This window comes from Plectropomus leopardus, chromosome 20 (genome assembly GCF_008729295.1).
Source record: "Plectropomus leopardus isolate mb chromosome 20, YSFRI_Pleo_2.0, whole genome shotgun sequence".
NCBI lineage: Eukaryota > Metazoa > Chordata > Actinopteri > Perciformes > Serranidae > Plectropomus > Plectropomus leopardus.
The window spans coordinates 9,741,355-9,763,800 of record NC_056482.1 but is presented as its reverse complement, the minus strand read 5'-3'; the positions used below and the strand labels follow the sequence as shown (position 1 = coordinate 9,763,800).

The window sequence follows — 22,446 nt, the reverse complement described above, 5'->3', positions numbered from 1 at the left end:
ATATAAACAACACACATTTGGTTTGATTTCGCTGCTAAATGCTTGACTTTGTGTGTATTTTGTTTGGTGCTGAGAAGGTAGACCACAGTTGGTTTTTTATAGATTTTTCAATGACAGAAGATGCGCCTGCTGTGATGACAATACTATTGAGAGCGTGAAGAGTGAACCAAAACAGTGAAACTATGGGCTCTAACACCAAATCAATGAGCTGAGGGAAGCTATAAAGGTAACTATCTGATAACTATATAAGATAACTATCTGTGTGTTCATCACTACTAGCGACATCCATAAGTAGTCATCTGATCCATTGTGAAAGACATTATGAAATCAAAATAGATGTCACTTATGTCTTGCACTGATTGTCAACTGTATGCCAATATCTGGCCCAATAATGAGAAAAAATAATTTTGCTTTGTATGTATTTTTAATGGTATATAAGAGTCTGTCATCTCCTGGAAAATAAAAAAAGTTACTAACTTTGTCTCTAATTAAATGCCTTCTCAAACTCACCCAAGCACTCAGAGTAAGGGTTTCTGAAGGCACCTATAATGGGACAGCATGGTTTTCACAGGAAGCACCCTAAATACGTGAAATCACATAGCACTCAAATAGCTGTTTCATGGGCACTTAAATGCCACACACTAAAACTGCAATATATTGAATATTTACCTAGAGATACAGAGCTGTAAGTACAGAGCAGCGAGGAGACAAAACTAAATACCACATACTAATGAAGCAACATCATAAGTCCTAACATTATGTAACCACAGTAGACGAGTTCTGGTGTCGTCTCAGTCCACTGAGAAAGGCTTCTTACTATCTGCTGCAGGCCTCCAAAGATTTTCATTATCTTTCCAGAAGCCACCAACTGTCCGAAACCTCTGACTGCAAGGCCATGAGAACAGCAGAGCCATTGAGAACACTGTTATTCCCAGAGGCGTCCTCTGTGAGGATTCATCCATTCTCATCTAGTGAGTTATCTCCTATCGGATAAGGTCCCCCAGAGTGTCTCATGGGAGTAGATGCAGCTCCAGTTTGTTTACAGATGGCCACTTCTCACGTCACAAGGTCACAGTGTTTCATGTTCAGCATTCCACATCCAGCAAATATAATAAAACATGCTGAAGGATGGCTGAGGACAGATGGCTCAGAGCCTACTGTTGTTTGTTCTCAACATTTCATTTCATCTTTGTTTAATCTAATGAGGCTTTTAACAGCACCTAGAAAACTCATCTTCTGTGTGGAGATTAGGTTTTATTGAGAGGAATGGATTTTATTTCATTCTCTCTGTTGGCTATTGAATATAAATATCTTTGCACAGCTGCAAAAAAAAATTCTTTTAATGACATACCATTCAATTTCATAGGAAATTTTTATTTAAGGTAATAAAACATAACAAAGAGAAATCTGGAGCTAAAAGTGTTCAACCAAGAACAGGGAATCATTACTGTGTATTAGAGCAAGCGTGCTTTACAAAGTCAGCATGGAAGCTGATTATTTTTTGGCCAAACTGCAGTTAGTGCCAGGATGGCTATTATAGGGTCCCAAGATATATCTGACAGGACTAAGGATAACAAGAAAAAAATCTTTCTTTTGAGCAAAGTTATATTTATTTTTTCTGACTTTCTTCTAATTTGTGTTTCATTCGAGTACAAAACTCAACATGATCTCATCCTGAATCGTAAAATTTTGTGGCTCAGGCCAAAGCCCATTACATTACTAAATTGATGGTGAAGCGGCCTTTATGTGTATCTTGACATGGGGTCGGTGGTTAGCATTTGGCAACAAAATCACTTGGTTATGATTAGGAAAAAGTCATGGATGTTGCTAAAAAAACACGCTTAGAGTAACACAAACGTTAAATTAACATGGGGTTGGCAGCCAGGTTTAGGCAACAAAACTACTTGGTTATAGGTAGGAAAATATTCCCAGTGTCGACAAAAAACACTCAGCTCTGACTGCTCTAAACACCGTAATCGATGTTGTTGTTTGTTTGTCTCAAACACGACTCTCCTGGATGAAAGTTCTGCTTTTGTTGCAGCCATTAACCTCCCTTTCTGCCTATGCTAAGCGCACTTTCATGTTTTTTACACTCTGTCTGTTGCTCTGAGCGCAGACGGGTTTACATTGTAGTTAGTGGAAAACTCAGTACGTCTCACACAGACACTGCGTCATTAAAGTGACACCAGGGACACTGCCCAAGCTGCGCGTTTTGACGCTCTGGGATTGAGACAAGGCTGAAATACTGTATACTTCACATTGAACTGTTCACAAAACACAATTGTCATCATCAATTGGGATGAGGTGTTTCAGGTAAACAGCGATTTGCTTTTCGAAGGGTAAGAAGCCAAAATGTTGGGAACCACCAGTGAACCACCAATCTAGACAGATTGTGCTGTCACAAAAAGCATGTTGACCAAGGCAGCTGCAAATGTGCCATCAATGCAACATGTCCTGTACGAGCACAGGTAACCCTGCACTAGAGAACAATCTAAAAATGCGAAACTAAAGTGTAGACAGGTTATCTGATCAGAAAGTGTCCGTTTGAAGCTGTGGACACATTCTTGCGCTGCTGTTGTCTCTTTGATCAATCGTTTGACTGACGCTAATCCAAATGTAAAGTTGACCTCACTTCTGCTTCACCGACAGAGCCTGCCTGCAGTTCAAACAGATCAATCGATAATGTGTTCGGCCTGACTCGACACTTGAACCTTTAACACCTCACTTACCCAAACAAGATCCTGTTTGTTGAGTTATATCACAAAACAAACACTACACTACCCCAGCTACCTTACCCCCAATTCTCATATGTACTGTACTGGATGTGAGTTTGTCAATGAACTAATTCTGACACTAATTTGATTTTGAGGAAGTAATTATTGTTGACACATCAGCCACCTCCTACATAGATTGGAATTTTCCTCCCTCATCAGTAATGAGTACATTTTCCAGGACCAGGGATGTGGCGGACACGTGCCGCGGATACATTGACTGTTTAATGGTTCTGCATGTGTCTTGTGGTGATAATACAAATTGTACCCTGAATGTTTCAGTGTTTTGTAGATAGGAAAATATATATCTTAATTCACTTTTTTTGTCTTTTATAAAACAACATAATCTCAGTCAACATAAACCTCCATCCTCTTTTTTTGTCATCTATACTGAAGTGCTTTCAAAACATTTTATCTTGTGAGCAGTTCTTTGGAAACCCCATCCTTTTAAAGATCCAGTATGTAGGATTTAGGGGCATCTATCAGCAGAAATAGTATTTAATAATAACTATGTCTTCATTTGTTTATTATCACCTGAAAATAAGAATCATTGTGTTTTTATTACCTCAGAATCACCTGGGTTTTTTTTTTACACATTGGGTCCTCTTCCACAGAGTCTGCCATGTTGTTTCTATTGTAGCCAAAAACGAACATTTGTATTTTGGCTACCGTACATTCTTGGCACATCATAGCAAAGGTGTCAGTCCTACAGCCTCAACACTAGATGCCACTACATCTTACACACTAGACCTTTAACTTTTTTTTTTACATATGTAATTACATATAAATACTTAATTTTCATTTCAGAGCCTACACGATAACCGTTCTGTCGAGAGTAACATCTTTTTATTTAATTTTGCCTGCTCTCTTGTCATAAATCAATAGTCTGTGTCTGGTGATCGAGCAGGTTGCGAGGAGTCAATACGGAGCTTTATGATGGCATGACTGAGCTCAGGAATGTAAAGTACATGTCAGATGTCCTCACTTTGCGAGAGCAGACAGTAATTTGCTGAAACAACAGTATAAAGGCTTTACCTTTGTCTCCATTTATCATACACATTCAGCATGTTTTGTTTTGTACATTACATGCCAAATGTGAAATGCTCCCATTCAGCAGGAACCACTGCAAGACTATGGAGTAGGAAATTTTTAGACCACTCCCGCGTAAACAAGATGCAATTTCCACTGGTGTGTATACAGCTGGACTTGCACCAAAGTGAGGATAGCGTCACTGAATAAATGTTTGTCGAGCTGCACGCACGCAGTCATTTGTATACGACAACTTGAAGACGCTTTAAACCTGGGAGCTTTCTGTGTTTGTGTACTGAATAGCTCTCGGATGACATATGAGAAATTCAGGATTTATATTCCACATTATGAACCGTAACAAAGTTTGGGAAATTCTTGGCTGTTAAGATTTTGAGGAGAGTTGGACACAGTGTGAGAGTTTGAAAAATGCCAGTTGCTTGTATGTAATCTGAAGAGAAAGTCAGCTGCACTGCTTGAGCACGGCTCAGTCAGAGCTCTCATCTTCAGACTTCCTAAAACATGCTCTCTCACTGACACACACACACACACACACACACACACACACACTTTCCCCTCCCTCTCCTCCCTCCTCCTCCTCCTCTCTGTAACCAACATACACAGTCTGCTCAGACTGAGTGTGAGTGTCTCACCAGCCAGGATGACTGGAGGAGTTAAGTCTGCATAGGCTGCAGTGTTTTGGGAGAGAGAGTGTATGTGTGCATGTGGGTGTGCATGTGTCTGGGTGGACTCCCGCTGTAAGGCTGCCCCATGTGTGACTGTGCTGACCGCGACAGCCATCCTGGTCACAGCGGAGACTTTCTCAGCATGCAGATGGTGTGAGCAGTCAGGGGAAAAGTTTATAGCAGCTCATCTGAGCCTCGGCTAACTCAATCCACTCTGCACACGCTGACTTTGTTCAGGAGGGGAGCAGCAGCAGCAGCTGAGCTGGAGTACAAGTTGAGCTCAGCGCAGGATCTCTATTGATGTTGATTGATTGGCTGTCACTGGATTGGATACAGTGGGTGTGCATCACCACACGTCAGAGCTGAGGGATTCAACCAGGCTGTTTATTTGACAGGTGAGTCTGCTCTTTGTGTTTTATAATATGTTTCTGCCACTGAGGTATTGTTATATATTGGTGATTATGTGACGCCTCTACTCACTTTGGCACGTTGCGGGACTGTGAAGATGCTGTAAGTAAATGATCTGACTGCCTGATTCAATCTTAGAGGCATTGAGTGACACTTTAAGTTGTGTTATTTCTATTTTTGCAGGTATAACTAAAGCTGAACTAAAGAAAATGCATAATGCACATTCTCGAGTGTAGGAGTACAGGACAGTTGCTATGACATTTAATGCTGATTTAGGGGATCTGTTTCCTGTAATATTTTGCATGTGTTAAAGTACATGCAGCAAATATTATCCCAGACCTCCAGCAGAGAAGGTCAGCAACTGCCTCCAATTTACTGAACAATGACTGTGTTTTTGTTTTTGGTGACTGATTATTTTGGGGATGGGTGGGTGAGGAGTTTGGGTTTTTTTTAACTTCCAGAATTACTCGTTTTGTGATGGATTTGATCACTGGCTAAATGGTTCATTCATGTGATGTATTTCCACTGTGTTTAACTAGTGACACAACTCATTCAGCTGCCACCAGCAGTAAGCGACATATCGAAATGTTTGCACAACTTTCAGTTATATATTTAGATGTGTCACACATGAGTGGGCCACAGTGGAATCAGTGAAACACATTTTAAAAATTGCTTAATGCAACATTATCTAGAGCATATTACCTACAATGTCTGCTTGTAACCAATGACTGCTGAAAGCATACATTTCTCTACTTTTAGTCATGTAATTAAAATTCAACTCTCACTAATTCTGGTGCAGACATACAGATGGCGAAACCGTTGCATGTGCCATCCAAAACACTGACCCCCTGTCTGGCTGTCAGCTGGCCAAAAAGAGAAGGAAACTCAATTATGTCTGGATTAATAGCGCCAGTTCTGCCACATGTACAAGGATGACGCTGAGTGCAGTTACTTGCATATCCACGATGGAAAAAGGACGCAGAAAAGATGAGGAAAGATTTCAAATGATAAGAGTTAGGAGGAAAGGAAAAAGGAGGGCTGGTGTTGATAATACAGAAGAGAGGACAGACAAGAGGTCTCTGCAACTTGTTCCCCCCACCTGCTAATGGAAAAGGAAGATGTGAAATCAAACAAGGCATGGGCTGAGGTAAAAGGAGGGGAGATATGATGACCCCCGTGTGCCAGGAATGTCTGCAGTGCACAAGCTGTGGTGCTGGAAAGCCCAGGGATCAGGTTCCCTGTGTCAGCTGCTGTACGCGACTGTTCCCAGGTCTAACTCTGTGATATCTGGCTATTGAGAGAGAGGACGGGATGGAGGCATGGACTGAAACTGCAGCAAAACTGGAGACAAGATTAAATTATTGAGAATTCATAGGTATAAGGAAAATTTTAGGAAATACTCTTATTGGCTTTCTGACAGATAGATGATAAGACTGATAACACTCACTTTTGCCAGTTAAATATAAGCAGGTGGTTAGCGTAGCATAAAGACTGGGCATTAGAAAACAGCAAGCCTTTGGCATAACAAAAGCTGTCAGCCAGCACCTCAAATGCTCACCAATTAGCATTTTTACTATAATTTGTTCAAACCGTACAAAAACTGACGTGCAAAAAAACAACAACAGTTCAGCATTATTATTTCTTTGCTAGGCCATGGATGTATAAAGAGAACTGGATACCGTGATGAAAGCAGAGCCTCTTTTATTCCAAGGAAAGTTGCTCAATAGTGCTTAAAGCCCAAAAAAGTTTGACTTCCAGGGTATAAAGTTACCCGGATCTTCTGCATTGTTGGCCCCATAGAGCAAGTGATCAAGAGACTGAAGCCAGACAAGCAGCTAACTTCTGGACGTCTCTTCCACAATGAGAAAAGTCTTTTGGGGAAAAAGTTTTTGGGCCCAATGACGTGACGTTGTAATTCAACAGTTGGCCACTATGTCAAATTTTCTTCAAAGCCTAATGGTGTTTCTGAGGGAAACATGAACTTCCTGGAGTCTCCAGTAGGTGCTTGGCAACTGCGGGGAGGCAGTCGACAGTCGAACAGATAAATCCCAGCAAAACAATTATTGATCTTTTTATGCTTTTGCAGTTTTTGTATGAATTAAACATGATGTTATTGAGCTTAACAGGAGTTGATAGCTGGATTTTGTTACTGCTGGACAGAGCCAGGGAAGCTATTTCCCTCCGTTTTCTCTCTTTATGCTAAGCTAAGCTAACTGGCTGCTCACAGTTGTATCAAATTACAGCCTGTTCCCCTTCCCCAACTCCACAAATCGCTACCACCACTTGGGTAGTGATTTTAGCATCAGACACCCAGCCAGATGGCACCGTCTGGGCTCACATAGTAACACGGCCCGACAGCACTTTTTGCACCAGTCTGATATGCCAGTGACGATGTAAAACAAGAAGCTGGAAAATCACTATAGGAAGGGAGGGGAGGTGGACTGATCCAACAGACCTAGACTTTGACCCGGAAGCCCACTGTTCGCTTCCTATATGAATGTTGCGCCAAACCATGATGTTTTTTCTAAGCCTAACCACATGCTTGTGCTCGCAAGTAAATAAAAGTAAATACGAGGCATTTTACTGACGTAGTAAGATTCCAACAAGCATAAACTGTACATTTCCTGTGAAAATGGAAATGTGTCTTAAAAAGACACTATGTATTTAAAAGGCTTATATTAACATGCCATCCTGGAACGCCAACAACAGACACAGGAGGATACCCAGTGTGTCATATGTAGATGTGAACGACACCGACCAAGTGGCGATATCTGATGAGTTGGGATGAGACATTAAAGTGGTCTCAATCTTTTCATCTAACTTTCAGCCTGAGCGAGAACAAAATGTCAAACTTCTCCTTCAACATCTGTTAAATTACCTTGACACGGGCTAGTTCACCCAGAGAATCAAGGTGACATTTATGAAGGTTAAAATGCAGAGTCAGCTTTCCTCAAACTGCAACGGCAAATAACATCTCTGGGGAAAATGACTATGATCACCCCTGAGATTTTCAATTCGCCCTCTAACTTTGTGACCGTAGCATCTTGTATCTTATTTCCTTGTATTCACATTACTGCATCATACAAAAGATAGACACATAAACAGTATCATTCGCTGAGTTCTAACAGTGTGTCAAACACATAGAATGAGTCAATGTGAAGTCTTCACCCTCGCTCCTTTCACAGAGCCGCTGCTCACTTTCCCAGACATACTGTGACACATGGCGTGGAGGAAAATAGAGAGGGAGGGGTGGCGATGCGAGTGATGGGGTAGCGGGTGTATCATACCAAAAGGGCTGCATTGTAGACTATGAAGGGGGCCACATATGGTGTCTAAATTGGTGTGTAGACAAAATAGACACTGACTCATCATGTTGATTCATACATGAAAGCCGGGGAGTTTATTGGCGTTTTAGCAGCGGGAGCAAAAAGAAAATTTATCTCCGAGAACCGATCCTTCTGTGTTTGTGATACATTATATGGTCCAGCCTCACCTCCCTTCCTCACTTCCCCGCTTTCATCCATCCACCTTTCTCTCTGTGACTCACAGTTGTGTGGGTTGTGACTGATCATGGACTACCGCTTACTGAAGGATCGCTTCTCAGATCGCGACCTCACTTTGACCCCCTTCAGCATTAAATCAGGATAGACCTGGACTCTGTGTGCTGGATGGAGCAATGGATCAGGGTTTTTTTCCACGTGTGTGAGTACTTCCATCTGTGACTGCTCTAAAGCCCTCCCTCTTTCACATCCCATCCAACGATTAGCACACCAGCAGCACAGCAAGAAACATGCCCTCCACTCACCTCTGCGACTTTTCAGCAGGAGTCTAACAGAAACAGACTGCTCTCGAGGTAGCAGCTTTGGAAGCGGAGGTTATATTTGTCTTTAACACATGTGGGTCATAGAGGCCCTACTGTGCAGACTTTGAGGGGGAAGGTTGCTCAGGGGTATTTAAAGGGCTGACAGCACTGACTGGCAATTACAAGTTCATGTTTCCTCTTTTGCTTGTTTTTTGCTGTTACTGTGCACATAAACAAACAAACGCGAATCACTCTTTCTATTATGTGAAAGTAGACTATCGCATGAGCTGGTTTTGATGTGGATAACCTTCGGAGAGATGGTTGCTAACGAAACACAGACAGAGTTTATGTCATTGCCAGGTGGATTTAATCAGCTGTCAAACATGCTGACTTGCACACGCTATGCAGTGGGCACATCCCGCTGGTCCACCAATCACATCTTACTGGTAACTTCATATACTTGGGGAAAAATCAGCCCACTCTCAAGAAGAAAATGTTGGCATTGTACTTTCTGCAAACCACAGACATGTAAGATTTTTTTTACACTTCATAGGTATTAAATCGACGTTTCTAAAGTGATAAATGTGTATGAGATGAGCAAGAATGTATGATGATGGATGGTGTGAGACTTAGTCAAGACAGCTGCCAAGCCAAGCAGCAAACCACTGTTTGAGACCAGCCATGTTTTTTCCAGTTGTGGTTTTTAGGGTTAGGGTCATATTGAATATAGTCGAAGTATCGCAGCTTGTTCTACGTGCGATAGATAAAATGACTACATCGCAAACATCAATTATAAATTGTCACGTCGTTTTTATAAGCCATCAGTGTTTCGGTTCTCTTGTTCTCCTCTGTGGCTCTCTGACAAACACACACAAAGCAGGGCTTTTGCAGAGCTCCAGACCGTGATAATTTAGTTTTATTTTGTGACAATGGAGCACTACTGCGATTTGCAAATACTATTAATACATGAACTAGAGAGCTGTTACTTTGTCTTCAGCTTACAGAGAACAAATCAACAAAGTTAACAGTGCTGCGGTGACAGTCTAGCTTAATGAGGGGTAGTAGCGGTAGTGTGAGCAGGTGAGGCGTGTGTTTGTATTTGCTCCGATCCCAACTATTTAGTAACATATTGCAACGACGAAGCACGAGTTGGAAACATTAGTAATATTTGAACTTGAGAGATGCTAATTTGTTGCCTGCTCACAGTGAATAAATCCTCACGGTTAAAGATGCTGTGTTATCTGTTTACCTGTCTGCTAACATCCAACTGCTGACCGGAAGCTCCAAGTCCACAGCAAAAACGTCAACACTTCAGGCCTGAGACGAGCCGGGTCCTTCAAAATAAAAGCACCATGGGTCCCACTTTGACTAATTTGTTTATAACAATACTTTTTTCTTTATAAAAGCACTTTATTTAACTTCCATATTAATGTTTTTTATTAAATGTTGTTATAACAATAGTGTATATGATAGTAGCTGCTTAATTTAATTTTATTGTAACAGCAGCTCATTTAATAATTTTGTATTATAATGGTTAACATTAGTTTTCAGGACAATTAAAAATATCCAGATATATTTTGTGTATTTCAATATAGAATTAAAATATTGTGATTTTAATTTAAAGCCATATCACCAAGCCATACAACTAGGTATCTATAAGGGGTGTTGGCATTGTTCCAGTGGTGGATGCAACAACAAAAACCTGGTATTTGTAAAGCAATGTTTGCACTTTCCCAGTGGTGGCTGACAAAAACTGACAATTTTTAAGGTGATGTTGGCAAATTTCCAGGGGTGGTTGTTGCGACACTATTGGGTATTGACATATTCTTTTTTTTTTTAAACCAAAACAAAGGTTTTTTTTTGTGCCTAAACCTAACCACACCTTAACCAAAGTGTTGAAAACTGAAACACAAACAAATATTTTAACATTTTTGCTACATATAAAATGTATAAATGTAACATAGCGATGGTTGCAGAACGTCTAATGCCAACATTTATTCTGGTGTTTGGTTTGGTAAAGGGACATTATGTAATAAAGCTGATTTTTCAGAAACAGAAATAGTTAATCTGTTGATTAATGTGCAGAAATACAGACACATAGAAGATACAATTCTAGTTATCAAGAAAGATTTATTATCATTATTATTTTTTTAAATCTGACCTAATGGGACTAAATGGTACCATTGTTTTAATCCTCCACATTGACTTTTCTGCTTAACGCACTGTTGACCTTTGCATCATCCGAAGAAAAGTTGGCACTGGCTTTACTGGCAGGCACGGGGGCCACTGTGGAGTACAGCAGCTGCTGAAAATGCAAAAACTGAGGACTGAAGACAGACAGATGGCAATGGCACTGTCTGCCACATGTTAAAGCACACAAATAAATGTCTGTTATTCATCAGTGAATCATTAATGCTTCAGGCTGAAGGTTATTTGCATCACTGTGGTCATTGATAACCTTTAATATGAACACAAATGGCACATTAATACTGAGTTTTCATCAACATGTATTAAAAATTTGATTTATTATAGGCTATAAAGTCCTTGGCAACTCTATAACAGACCTTCAGAACAGCTATCATCTATGCAACATGGCACAGGCAACTTTAGCCTCAGTCTTTTAAAATCATGTATACAGGCATCAAGGGCAAATTTATGACCCCTATAAAGATACAATAGTAAAATAAATTAAAACAAGCATACTGGAAACATTGTGTAACCATTTAGAGATTTTTCAACCAACTCATGGAGTTAATGTTAAGTTAATAAGCTAGCTAGCTATGTTTATGATATCTGACAGCACAAGTTGTACTTTCAGCCGAAGAATGAACTGTCTGAAAGGACACATTGTTTCAAAGATCACCCAAGATGTGGCACACGATGTCTGTAAAATGCACTTAGCACATTCTTTTCGGCCTGCAATGCTTTATAGCAACCACAGGATGGGACAAATAGTGGATCTAAGTTTGTGAAATGCTCTTTTCCCTCAACAGAGTGCTCCCTTGCGGCTGTTGCGACCGGCCACTTCCTGTGCTTCCAGAAAATTTCCTGCCACTGTCCTTACCCGATAACCAACATTTTTGGCATTTTGGGTAACAGTCTGTAAAGTCCTAATTACTGGAATTGAATGCTCTTTTTTTACAGCCTAAAATATATGATTTGGGTAAATCTGTTGTATTTTTACCCCCCAAAAACTCTTCCCTAGCACAACTTTAATTTCCCAAAGGATGAGCCAGACTCAATATCCTACCCTCCAAAGCAGCTCATTTCAAACAAAGACGTGTCAAACAGCAGTTCAAGCTTTCTGTGTGCTGTTAGCTTCAGTACTTTCCCATATGGGGAACAAACAGTCTGTGCAAGCACTGAAAACTAGCAACCTCCTAATGCTGTGAAAGGAGTCCTGTGTGCAGGAGGGTCTGCAGTGTCACATTTCAGAGATTTTACAATCTCATCAAACTTTCTTTGTTGTTTAGACCCCTAGATATCCATATTTCAACTGTGTATGGGTGTAATGTTATTCATATCCAACATATGGTACTCCTGACATTTACACATGAAGAAAATATAAAGCATTTATCATGCACAGGCTCATGATCACAAGTATCAGTTTATATCAAATGATTGTGTCCCAGGAAACAATAGAAAATGATTCATTGTACAATCCAGTGCCTTCTTGGCTGCTCTGAGAACAGCTTTCATCACTAAAGACACGTCCAGTAGCTGTATTTTATTATTTCACTGACAGACGCATATTTTCAAACCAACAACAAGGCGTCCCTGATCCTGAGATGGCCTGGCTCAGCATCCATTTTACTGATGGACACAGACAGACAGAGAATATTAAAACCTTCAGTGCCAAAATGAAGATAAACACTAATGGTGTTTTGGAAGATTTGTACCCCTCATAGAAAATTCAGACCACCCCTCCATTTTTTATTTTAGTTGTGGAATCTTTTTTTATTTTGACCGCCACAGAGTCGCAAATAAATTGCATCCTGCTAAGAAATTACAGTGCAAGCCACAAAACCTCAGGAGGCTGATTCGTGACTATCGCTGTGGTGTCCTTTCAAGTGTTTGTGGTGTGTCTAAGTGCATGTGTGTGTGTGGTGGTCTGTGCTTTATACTGAGCTGTTTTTTTTATAGTGAAGGTCAGTGTGGCTCTTCCCACTGACTGTTTAGTATGGTCAAAGTTCTCATCCGTACTGTGAGAAAATTCTGGCATATCCTTATACTCGAGACGAAATCAAGTGTTACCAAACATGAGCAGATGGTAACGTACAGCGTTTATTGCCTCTTTGGAAGTAAAACACTCCATCATACTGCCACAGTCATTAGTCTAGAGATCTCTCTTGATGTCGTCATCAGATGTGAAAAAGAAAATTATGCCAATGTCAATCTTAACTTGTACTTTTTGTGCCACAAAATCAGTTCCCCTCAAGCAATTTTGAGTAACAGTTAAAACATTTTTCTTAAACAAGGAACGATAGCAGCTCTGAAATCATTCATTTGCCTTTTAAACGAGTGGTGTTTCTTTTTTTTTAGGTGTTCTTTTTTCAACCTTGTTGGCATTATGTGGAAATAATACATATCTAGTTTCGCTGCTTATTTTTGAGACTGAGGCACTACGGCCACACACAAAGATGCAGTACAGACACACCTGCACAGACAGGTGTTTTACAGGGACACAGAATACACCACTGGGAGGCTGTTTGCTGAATGGACAAAACAGTCAGGTAGTGATGTGCTCTTGCAGAGACTTTGCAGTTTGCATCATAAATGTGCTTACAACCACATATGCCATCATTAGTGTCTGCAAAAAGAATGGGCACATATAAAATCCAGGTTTGAAAACCAGGTCAACTCCAATGCCTTTAGCCCTTGTTGGGTTATTGTGTCACAAAAATCTGCAATATCACATGGGAAATATTTCTTAGTCTCTTGCGGGATAACAACAAGATATGTCTGACATGTACTTGAACTACAGTGTAGTTATAAATACTTTTATTATGGCCCTTGTCAGGTGGTGAGGGTGAAAGGGACTGGTCTTGTGGGATCTTAATTTAATTAAATTTAATTATGACTACTATCATCATCATCATCATTATTATTATTATTATTATTATTATTATTATTATTATTATTTGTAGTAGTAGTTTTTTTATTGTATGCTGACAAAAAAAAATTCTGTGTTTTCTCCTTCAGATTGCATTTTGTATGAGAAATTTCAATAAATAAACTGTTTAAAAAAATCAGCTTTATTAACCCAAATAAATTTATTTGCTTTCCTAGCTAGCTCATTGGCCTGGTGAAGTACCCAATGTTATGATTTATTTTAAAATATGCACCAACCACCATCCACCTCAAGATGACAAAGTCAGCTCATATACTATGTCACTTTAGAAACGTTAAAACAAAATATGAGTGCAACCTAACATATTTGTGCTTTGCAGAAATGTACAAAAACAACATTTTCTTCTGGTTACTGGGCTGAATAGCACTAAAGACAAAGTCAGGGGACCATGAATATCTGTACAAACTTCAATGTTTAATGTTGTTGGTGGACTGACCACCGCACACTAGTGCATGGGCTCTTCCAGTGCCTACTTAAAAACTGCTTATTCCACCAGAGTTCATCTCCATATTGTTCATAAAATATAAGACTCATTACTTTATGGCTATTGTTAACGCATCATTTCCCCATGACTCTGTTGGATATGTCTGCTTGAACCCACAAACTGGCTTTTAGCAGGGACATAAAAATTAAAATGAGTAACTTTCTAAAGGCTATAATTCATCATGCCATCCCTGCATGAGGCCAAAGAACCACTAACTTTTCCACTAATTTTATTCCATTTGTCTGCTGATTTATAGATTTAGTAATGATTATGCCTTCCATCCCTGCATGGGAATTTATTACCACTGGACCAGACTACAGTGTAATGTAAATTTTAAATAGTGTTTCTACTCTCAGCTAGCTTGGAGTTACTCACATTAGGAAACAACTGAGTTATTTACCATTTCACGTCCTAGCAGCACAGGTCTGTCCCTGCAGTGCTGTTAACTAGGCTCTGTGCAGGAGGCATGAAATTGTAAAGGGGCTGTGGCACCAGACTGGCAACACAGCAGGTGACTCCATCAACAGATGGGTGTATTAACCCTAGACTGTGATTTATGCTGTGTGTGTGTGTGTGTGTGTGTGTGTGTGTGTGTCTCTGAGACTGTATAATCTAAAAGAATAAAGTGATAAAGTGTGTAACAACCAGCAGGGAGACAGGGTTAATTCCCTTTAATTTCCACAATATGAAGAATTTTCCCTTGAATGAACTCAGCCCAGATGATAGCTTTCACTGCTGTTGAAATATTAGCACCAAACACTTTTTTTCCCCACATAAATCCAGCATGAAAATGGAGCAAGAGATGGACAAAAGATAATATCATGGCCACCACAATGCAAAACAAGCAAAAAAAAACCAACAATTTTTTTCCTTATAGGAATGCAGAGAAGTGAGCATGTTTGTGCATGCACATGCACAGAGGACACGCTTATTTGGATGCATGAAACCAGAAAAAGTTCTGAAATCACCACAGCAGCCCTGCTGCACTTGCTGCACTGCTGGGCTGCATCTGGTCCTCATCTGGACCTGTGGGCTGTTTGGACTTCCACCAAGGAAAGCTCAGCCGGAGCCACTGATAACATGGCACTGCTTTAAGCTGACAGCAGCAGTCTGTAGCAGTGGTGTCACTGAATGATGCAGAGGTTTAAACCATCTATTATGGAAACAATATGTGTGGAGTGATTTAATCCACGTGCAGTTTTGTTCATAAGTGTACACATGTATGTGCTATATGTGTTGACGTGTGTGAGGGCTTAAGGTCCAGCTAATGATATCTGTCACATTCGTCTGTATACAAGTGCGTGACCATATTGTAACTTTGGAAAAACAGGGGCACCACCCTCTTCTTCAGAAGGTCAAGGTTTACCTCCCTGACAGTGCTTTCCCTGCTGACATTCCTTTGATCAAGACAAAGAATCACTACTAGAGGCACTGCTGTTTAAGTGAGATTGACCTTTGACTCTGTTGTAGGGAGGGGTATGCAAAGACTTTACATGTGGAGGCTCAATGGAGAAAAACATTTTTTTTTAAGTAATCTATGACTTCAATTAATCCGGCAGTGCTGTAAATCAGTTATTGAAATAATAGATATATTGAAGCCATCTTGTGCTGTATGTTTGACTTTTTAGGCCTATTGTTTCACAACAGGTCAACACAGTATGCGGGTTTCCAGTACAGAGTTGCACAAAACCTAAGCAATAAATATCAAAATGTCAACACAATTTCAAGATGACTGCGTTTCCACGCGACTTCTCCACGCGTGATAACATTTCAAGTAACATGGCGATGGGTGTTCAAAATATTAACAACTTTATTTCTGTTGCAGCCACCATACTAGTCGTTGTTATTTCCAATCAAAGGTGACGTAGGTGCGTTATGTGAGCGACAATGGGAAGGCAAGCCCCTTATACATGGGAGCGGCCACATATGAGGGATTTCTGGGAGGTGATAGTCCATGATATCACAGAAGAGTATTAGGAATTAAAAACTTCTGGATGATCCACTCAACTTTTGAAGAGTAATGCAATGCAATAACACCTCTTGTAGTGCCTGCTGCATCATGCCAAAGGGAGCTAGCTACTCTACTCTTCTACTGAGAAGCACATAGCCTCATGCAACCTATAAAAGGGAAAAAAGTGTTTCCATTGCAGTTTTGAAAAATATGGCTTTTTCCAGTCACCTGAAATACCACTTCGTGCAAGCATAAAAGCTTTTTTTGTCATAAATGGGAGTTGTTTTATTTTTAAACTGATGTGTTTCCATTAGGTGTATTTTAAATTTGTAATTTCAATTTGCACAGTTTCAATGTTAATTGTGTGATAGTCTTGTGTTAGTCATCTAACTTTAACTGAGACTTTAGGGCGCTTTCATACTTGAACTGTCTTGCCATTTTAACTTGACTTTTAACCGAGCGTATAGTCCAGTTCATCTGGGCTGGTGTGACAGCTCATATGTACTCTGATGCAGACCAAACAACCAAACTCTGTTTGCCTCCATGAGAGCTCAGTTCACTTTAGGGGTTTTATCACGTCTGCCTTGTTTTTTTTTGGTTGAACTCTTAAGTGTTTACACCCTTGATGCGGTTCGTTTAGGCAGGTGTGAACACAGTTATCATGCTCGGTTGCAGACCAAAACCACCAGACCGAGACCTTGTTGAAGAGGTGGTCTGCTTGCAAATGCTGCCGTGTGGATGAAAACCAAATGCAGGCCAATATGTAGCTTTGTAACTAACTGGTCCCTGATTAAGACTTGATCAAATGAACAACAGGGGTGAAAACGCCCTGGTCTACAGCCATGCTGTGGCTCTGGAAAAGCCTGCTGGGACTCTAAGTGGAGCTGAGTCACCATTAATGTTTTGAATTTCACATTATTCCTCACTAAAGTTAAGCGTCTGAGGTGAAAAAGGTCTACTGGACATTTTCAGTTAAGATATTCTGACTCGTCATAGGAGGAAAAGCACAAGTGTAAAGAATTAAATTAAGGATGGCTGAATTTAATTTAGCTGCTTTGATTTCCAGGTTCCTTGTGTGCTGGCTCATTTTGTCACTCTCACTTGAACACTTGAATGCAACCCAGCCGTCATTAATGTTTTTAGAATTATCGGTGCTTTTCCTTCTATAAAAAGTCCAAATGTGTGCTATGGGAAACGTCAATCCAACCAGTGGTTGTTAAGACATTTTACTTAAAATTGTAAACGTGAAACTCATGATGAGGCTTGAGAAAAAGTCAGAGGAAAATCAGAGGAATTAATCCTTGGGGGACTATAAATGCCTGTACAAAATTTCACAGCAATCCATCCAAAGGTTGTTGAGATTTTTCAGTCTGAGCCAGTGGTAGACTGACCAACTGACATTGGCATCTATACAACCATGACGCTAGCATGGCTAAAAATTAGTTACATCTTTCCTTACCTTAAAGGGTAACTTTGGTATTTTTCAACATGGATTCTGTATTTTCATGTGACTGATGAGAACAATACTTTCTGAAACTGGTTCAGTATTGAGCGAGAGGGCTGCAGCTGACAGCTGTGAAACAGGCTGCAATGTAACCACTCAAACATTTGTGCACCATAAATTTACATCCACTAGAAGTGTTTCTCTTTGCCACTGTCATGCTTTGACTATTATTTTAAATATCTAACAGCATTAGGTAAAGTACTTTACAGCAATAGACCTTTTTGTTATAGAGTAAGAACCTTTTTTATTTAACCAGAAACTGCTACAAATTCATTGGCAACCAAACTCCATTCAAATAAACATTATAAGCAAGCACTTTTATTGGATGTAAACAGATGGTGCAAAAATGCCCTGAGTGGTTACACTGCAGCCTGTTTCACTGCAGCGGACCTGCTCAGTACTAGACCAGTTTCAAAAACTGTTCTTTACTTTAGTCACTTAGACACAAAAACATGAAGAAAATAGGGTCCAGGTTAAAAACACCAAAGTTGCCCTTTAACACTAGTTTCAGTTGCTGAAATATAATTATACACCTACAATACAATACAGACTCCAGATCAGATTTTATCTACTTGAATATTAACAGTTCTGTCACATTAAAACTTGATTGAGGGTTCAAAGAGACAAAATGTTACACAGAGAAAAGAAAAAGTCTGCCGGGCCAACTGATGTAGGTGGGTGACAAAAGACAAAGATAAAAGAGATTAGCGGTTTGGCCTGTGGTCTTGTTATCTGCTTTATGAATTCCTCCTCCCACACTTCCTCTTTTGCCCTTGTCTCCATGCACTCACTCAACACTCAACTCTGTCTGCTTCAAGTTCCATAATATCCCATGACGACAAACCACAGCAAATAAACAGCCCTTCAACATTCCTCCAAACACACACAAAAAATAAAAAATGTTTTGCCTCAAGTGGTGTAGACAGCTTAGGTGTCATTGGGGGTGTTGAAAAAGACAAGTGATGAATTTTGTTAGAGCTAAAAATAACATAGAAAACCTGTTTCCATACACTAGAAAAACAGTTTCCATTAAATGAACTGAATGAGGAGTTTAATTGGACAGACCTGTTGCTGCCACATTTGTGTTGGACTGTAATGACTGTAATTATTACACTCACTATCGCTCTTTTGTTTGAAATCTTGCAGAATAGGGAGATTTAAGTTTGAAAATCACTGTTCTTCTTTGTATTTTCTGTTCCAAGCACCCACACTGAGTCTGAAAAGACAGCTTTGATGAATTCTGCATCATCTGTTTGCAATATGCTGCAGAACGTATTTGTTTACCTATTGCCTACTTGGAACTTGGAACTTGTAAACAATGTAAACACAATTATAAACTGTTTTTCCTTTTTGCAGAGTAGACTTGCTGTAATGGACGAACAGTGCGTGTCCCATGGCAGTCCCCAGCGTGGCGGAGGTCAGGCCAGTACAGAGACACAGAGGCAGGGACGGCCAAGTGTCATCAGGTGTGGGTGGCTCAGGAAGCAAGGAGGTTTTGTCAAGACTTGGCACAGTCGCTGGTTTGTTCTGCGAGGGGACCAGCTCCACTATTACAAAGACGAGGACGAGACCAAGGCCCTGGTAAGGCTAAATGATTTTGAAATAATAATGACACCAGATATGACAAATTTCATGGACTGCTTTGTCTCTTAGCAACAACTAGAATTACCCGCCTGGTGGTTGTGTGCCTCTGCACACCAGTCAAATTTCAGATATCAGGTTCAGAAAAGTGTCTTTGCGTGACATTATGATGTCACAGTAAAGCTGATCTTTGACCTTTTGGATATAAAATATCATCACTTCATCATTATATCCAGTTAGACATTTGTGTGAAATCCTGTCATAATTAGTGTATGAATTCTTAAGTAGCCTTATGGCAAAAAAAACAAACATTTTTTGTGAGGTAACAGTCACCTTGACCTTTGACCACCAAATTATAATTTGTTCTTTCTTGAGTCTATGTGGATGCTTGTGCCAAATTTGAGGAAATTCCCTGAAGGCCTTCTCAAGATATTGTGTTGACGAGAATGAGGTGGTTGCAAGGTCACAGTAACCTTGACCGTTGACCACCAAATTCTAATCAGTTCATCCCTGACTCAAAGTGAAGGTTTGTGCTTAATTTGAAGAAATTCCCCCAAGGTGTTCTTGAAATATTATTCACAAGAATGAGACAGACAAGGATATAGTGACGTTGACATTTGACCTATGATCACCAATATCTAAGTACTTCACCGAGCCAAATTGAATGTTTGTGCAAAATTTGAAGAAAATCAAGGCTTTCTTGATATATTGTGGTCACGAACATGGATGACTAGACCAAAAAACATAATACCTCGACCACAGCTATAATGAGACCTTTAAACAAGCAGGAACTTGTATTTGCAGTGGGAATATTCACATTAATCCATTGTGCATCATCAAATACCAGAAATAAGTAAATGGAACTTTATAACTTTATGTTGTCAGCAAAATCAACAAATGTATTTAATCTCTTCTGAGCCGACCAAGCTGCCAAATTGATGTGATTCCAGCAATCAGCTTACTTGTTAGCTAAAAAAAAAAAAACTTGCAGACTGCGACTATAAACAGCTGATCATATCAGAGGTGCATGCAAGTGGTGAAAAAATTTGGGCGTTATCTGATTCCCATGCGCTGTGCCAGCTCCTGCACCTGTTCTCAGTCAGGTTAATTGATTTGGAACAAGTTAACCATGCTCCCAAGTAAGGGAAAAGAGTCACATCTGGACACACAGCTGTCTGTCCAGTCCGGATATGAATATGAGTAAATAAGAAGCGCTGCAGTAAATGAGTATGTTGATTAGCCTAGCATTCATTGAAGGTCAAAAAGTCCCAGAATTGGACAAGAGTTTTTTTATACATCTCAGACATGTGCAGATATCAGTTTGAGAATATTAAACATTTCAAACACAACATGTTAACAGATAGAATCTACATTCTCTTCACGCGAGATGATCAGTGTGAGCCACAAATCACAGCTCAGCACCAGACTGGAGATTCTATTAAAGATACTCTCCAATGCTTCATCTTTTTCAGAAGCCAATCCTCTGTGTGACCGGCCAAAGTCACCCCCTTACTTTACAGATAGTCTCTCAGCCCTGGATTTAACCAGATGAAAACACTGACAAATACAGCTTTTTCAGCTAAAAATAAAGGCAATGTAGTAAGACAAACATGGACATAAATGAAACAAAAACAGATTGTGTGTCACATATGCCAGATAAAAACGTTGCTAACCAGCTAAGATAAAACTAGAATTAATGAAATAAAAACACTAGTGTATAGTAGTGTTATATTATTATAGAAAAAAAACATATTTCAATGTTGAAATAGAGCTTGGGGGTTTTATATAATTTATTCAAATCACTTGTCAATGGTCAGAATGATTAGTATTAACAACCTAATCGACAGAATAAATGCTGGACTTGTATGTTTCTGCACGCTACGGATTTCTAATATTTGTATGTTATTATGTAATGGATATGTTAATTTTCTTATGTTTCTTTATGTTTCAACAATGCTGTGGTGAAAGTGTGTTTATATTTAGGCAAAAAAATCACTTTCACAATTAAAAACCCTGCTTTTAGCGGCACAATCCTGGCTGTAAATATTGCCGATGACTTGCTAAAAACACCTACTTTTGTTGGAAAAATCATGGCTGGAAAAGCCACCGATGTCTCTAAAGAAACCCACTTTTGTTGGCACGATCAAGGCTGAAAATACCACCAATGTCTCACTAAAAACACCCACTTTTGTTGGTGCCATCACGACTGGAAATGCCGCAGATGTCCTGCTAAAAAACGACCCGTTTTGTTCTTTGATCTCGAACAAGTAGTCTGCAGTCACACCATCCACCTTCCAATCAAACTTCCGAAGACAAAGTCAGCTCATACACGTGTAGTCAGAACTGAGTCACTTTTAAAGTGTTGATATGATGCGTATGAAAAGAAACAAATGAAACATATGCATGGTTTGCAGAGATGTACAATGACAAAATGTTCTTCTAGCGACTGGGCTGTGGTTTATCATCAAGTGTTTGGCTTATGTCCCGGTTTCCTGTCTTATTTCGACAGACACGTAAAATGACTTTGCTGTGTTCTTGCAAACAAAAGTCAGTCTGTCTCTTTTTAAAGCTTAAGCTGCAACAATATTGTTATCTGGTGCATTTTTTTAAATAGTTACTGCAGTCTGAAAAAATGTGAGAAGGTTTGTGTGAATGTTTTGTCCATCACACTGAATGAGTCAAGAAATACATTCTGTTCATCTCAAACACTCAAAGTGCTCAATGAAACAATGGACACCTGGCTTCTACGCAGCTGACACATCTCACAGGCAAATGAGACAACAAGATCCGACTCTGATTCCAAGGAGAGGTGCTGTTTTGACTGCAGGTCAAATTAAACTGTTGTGAGCCTGTTGTCACTGAAGCCAACACAAAAGAAAGAAGAGGAGACAATGAGTGATGCAGACAATAAGGCCGTTTCTAACGTTACTGTAGCCTGGCAGCCTCTCGCACCGAGCATGTGCAGACCCAACAAAGAAGCAGACAGACAGACTTTTGATTCTCATTACGGTGAAAAATCACAGAGAAACGGAAATGTAGAAGAAAAGTAAATGATTGCTTTTACAGGGCTAGTTCGATAAGGCACTGCATGTTTTCAACAAA

At 39.8% G+C, this 22,446-nt stretch overlaps 1 protein-coding gene across 1 annotated transcript in view; it reads left to right on the top strand.

The window, feature by feature from the left end:
* Positions 1 to 4,796: 4,796 nt before the first annotated feature.
* The window catches only part of arhgap24 (Rho GTPase activating protein 24), a 94,276-nt gene continuing 76,626 nt past the window's right edge, over positions 4,797 to 22,446 (top strand). The window contains exons 1-2 of the mRNA XM_042509460.1: positions 4,797 to 4,878; positions 19,120 to 19,344. Coding sequence (XP_042365394.1) covers positions 19,135 to 19,344 — 210 coding nt within the window. The 5' untranslated portion in view covers positions 4,797 to 4,878; positions 19,120 to 19,134. The remainder of the gene's footprint in view (positions 4,879 to 19,119; positions 19,345 to 22,446) is intronic.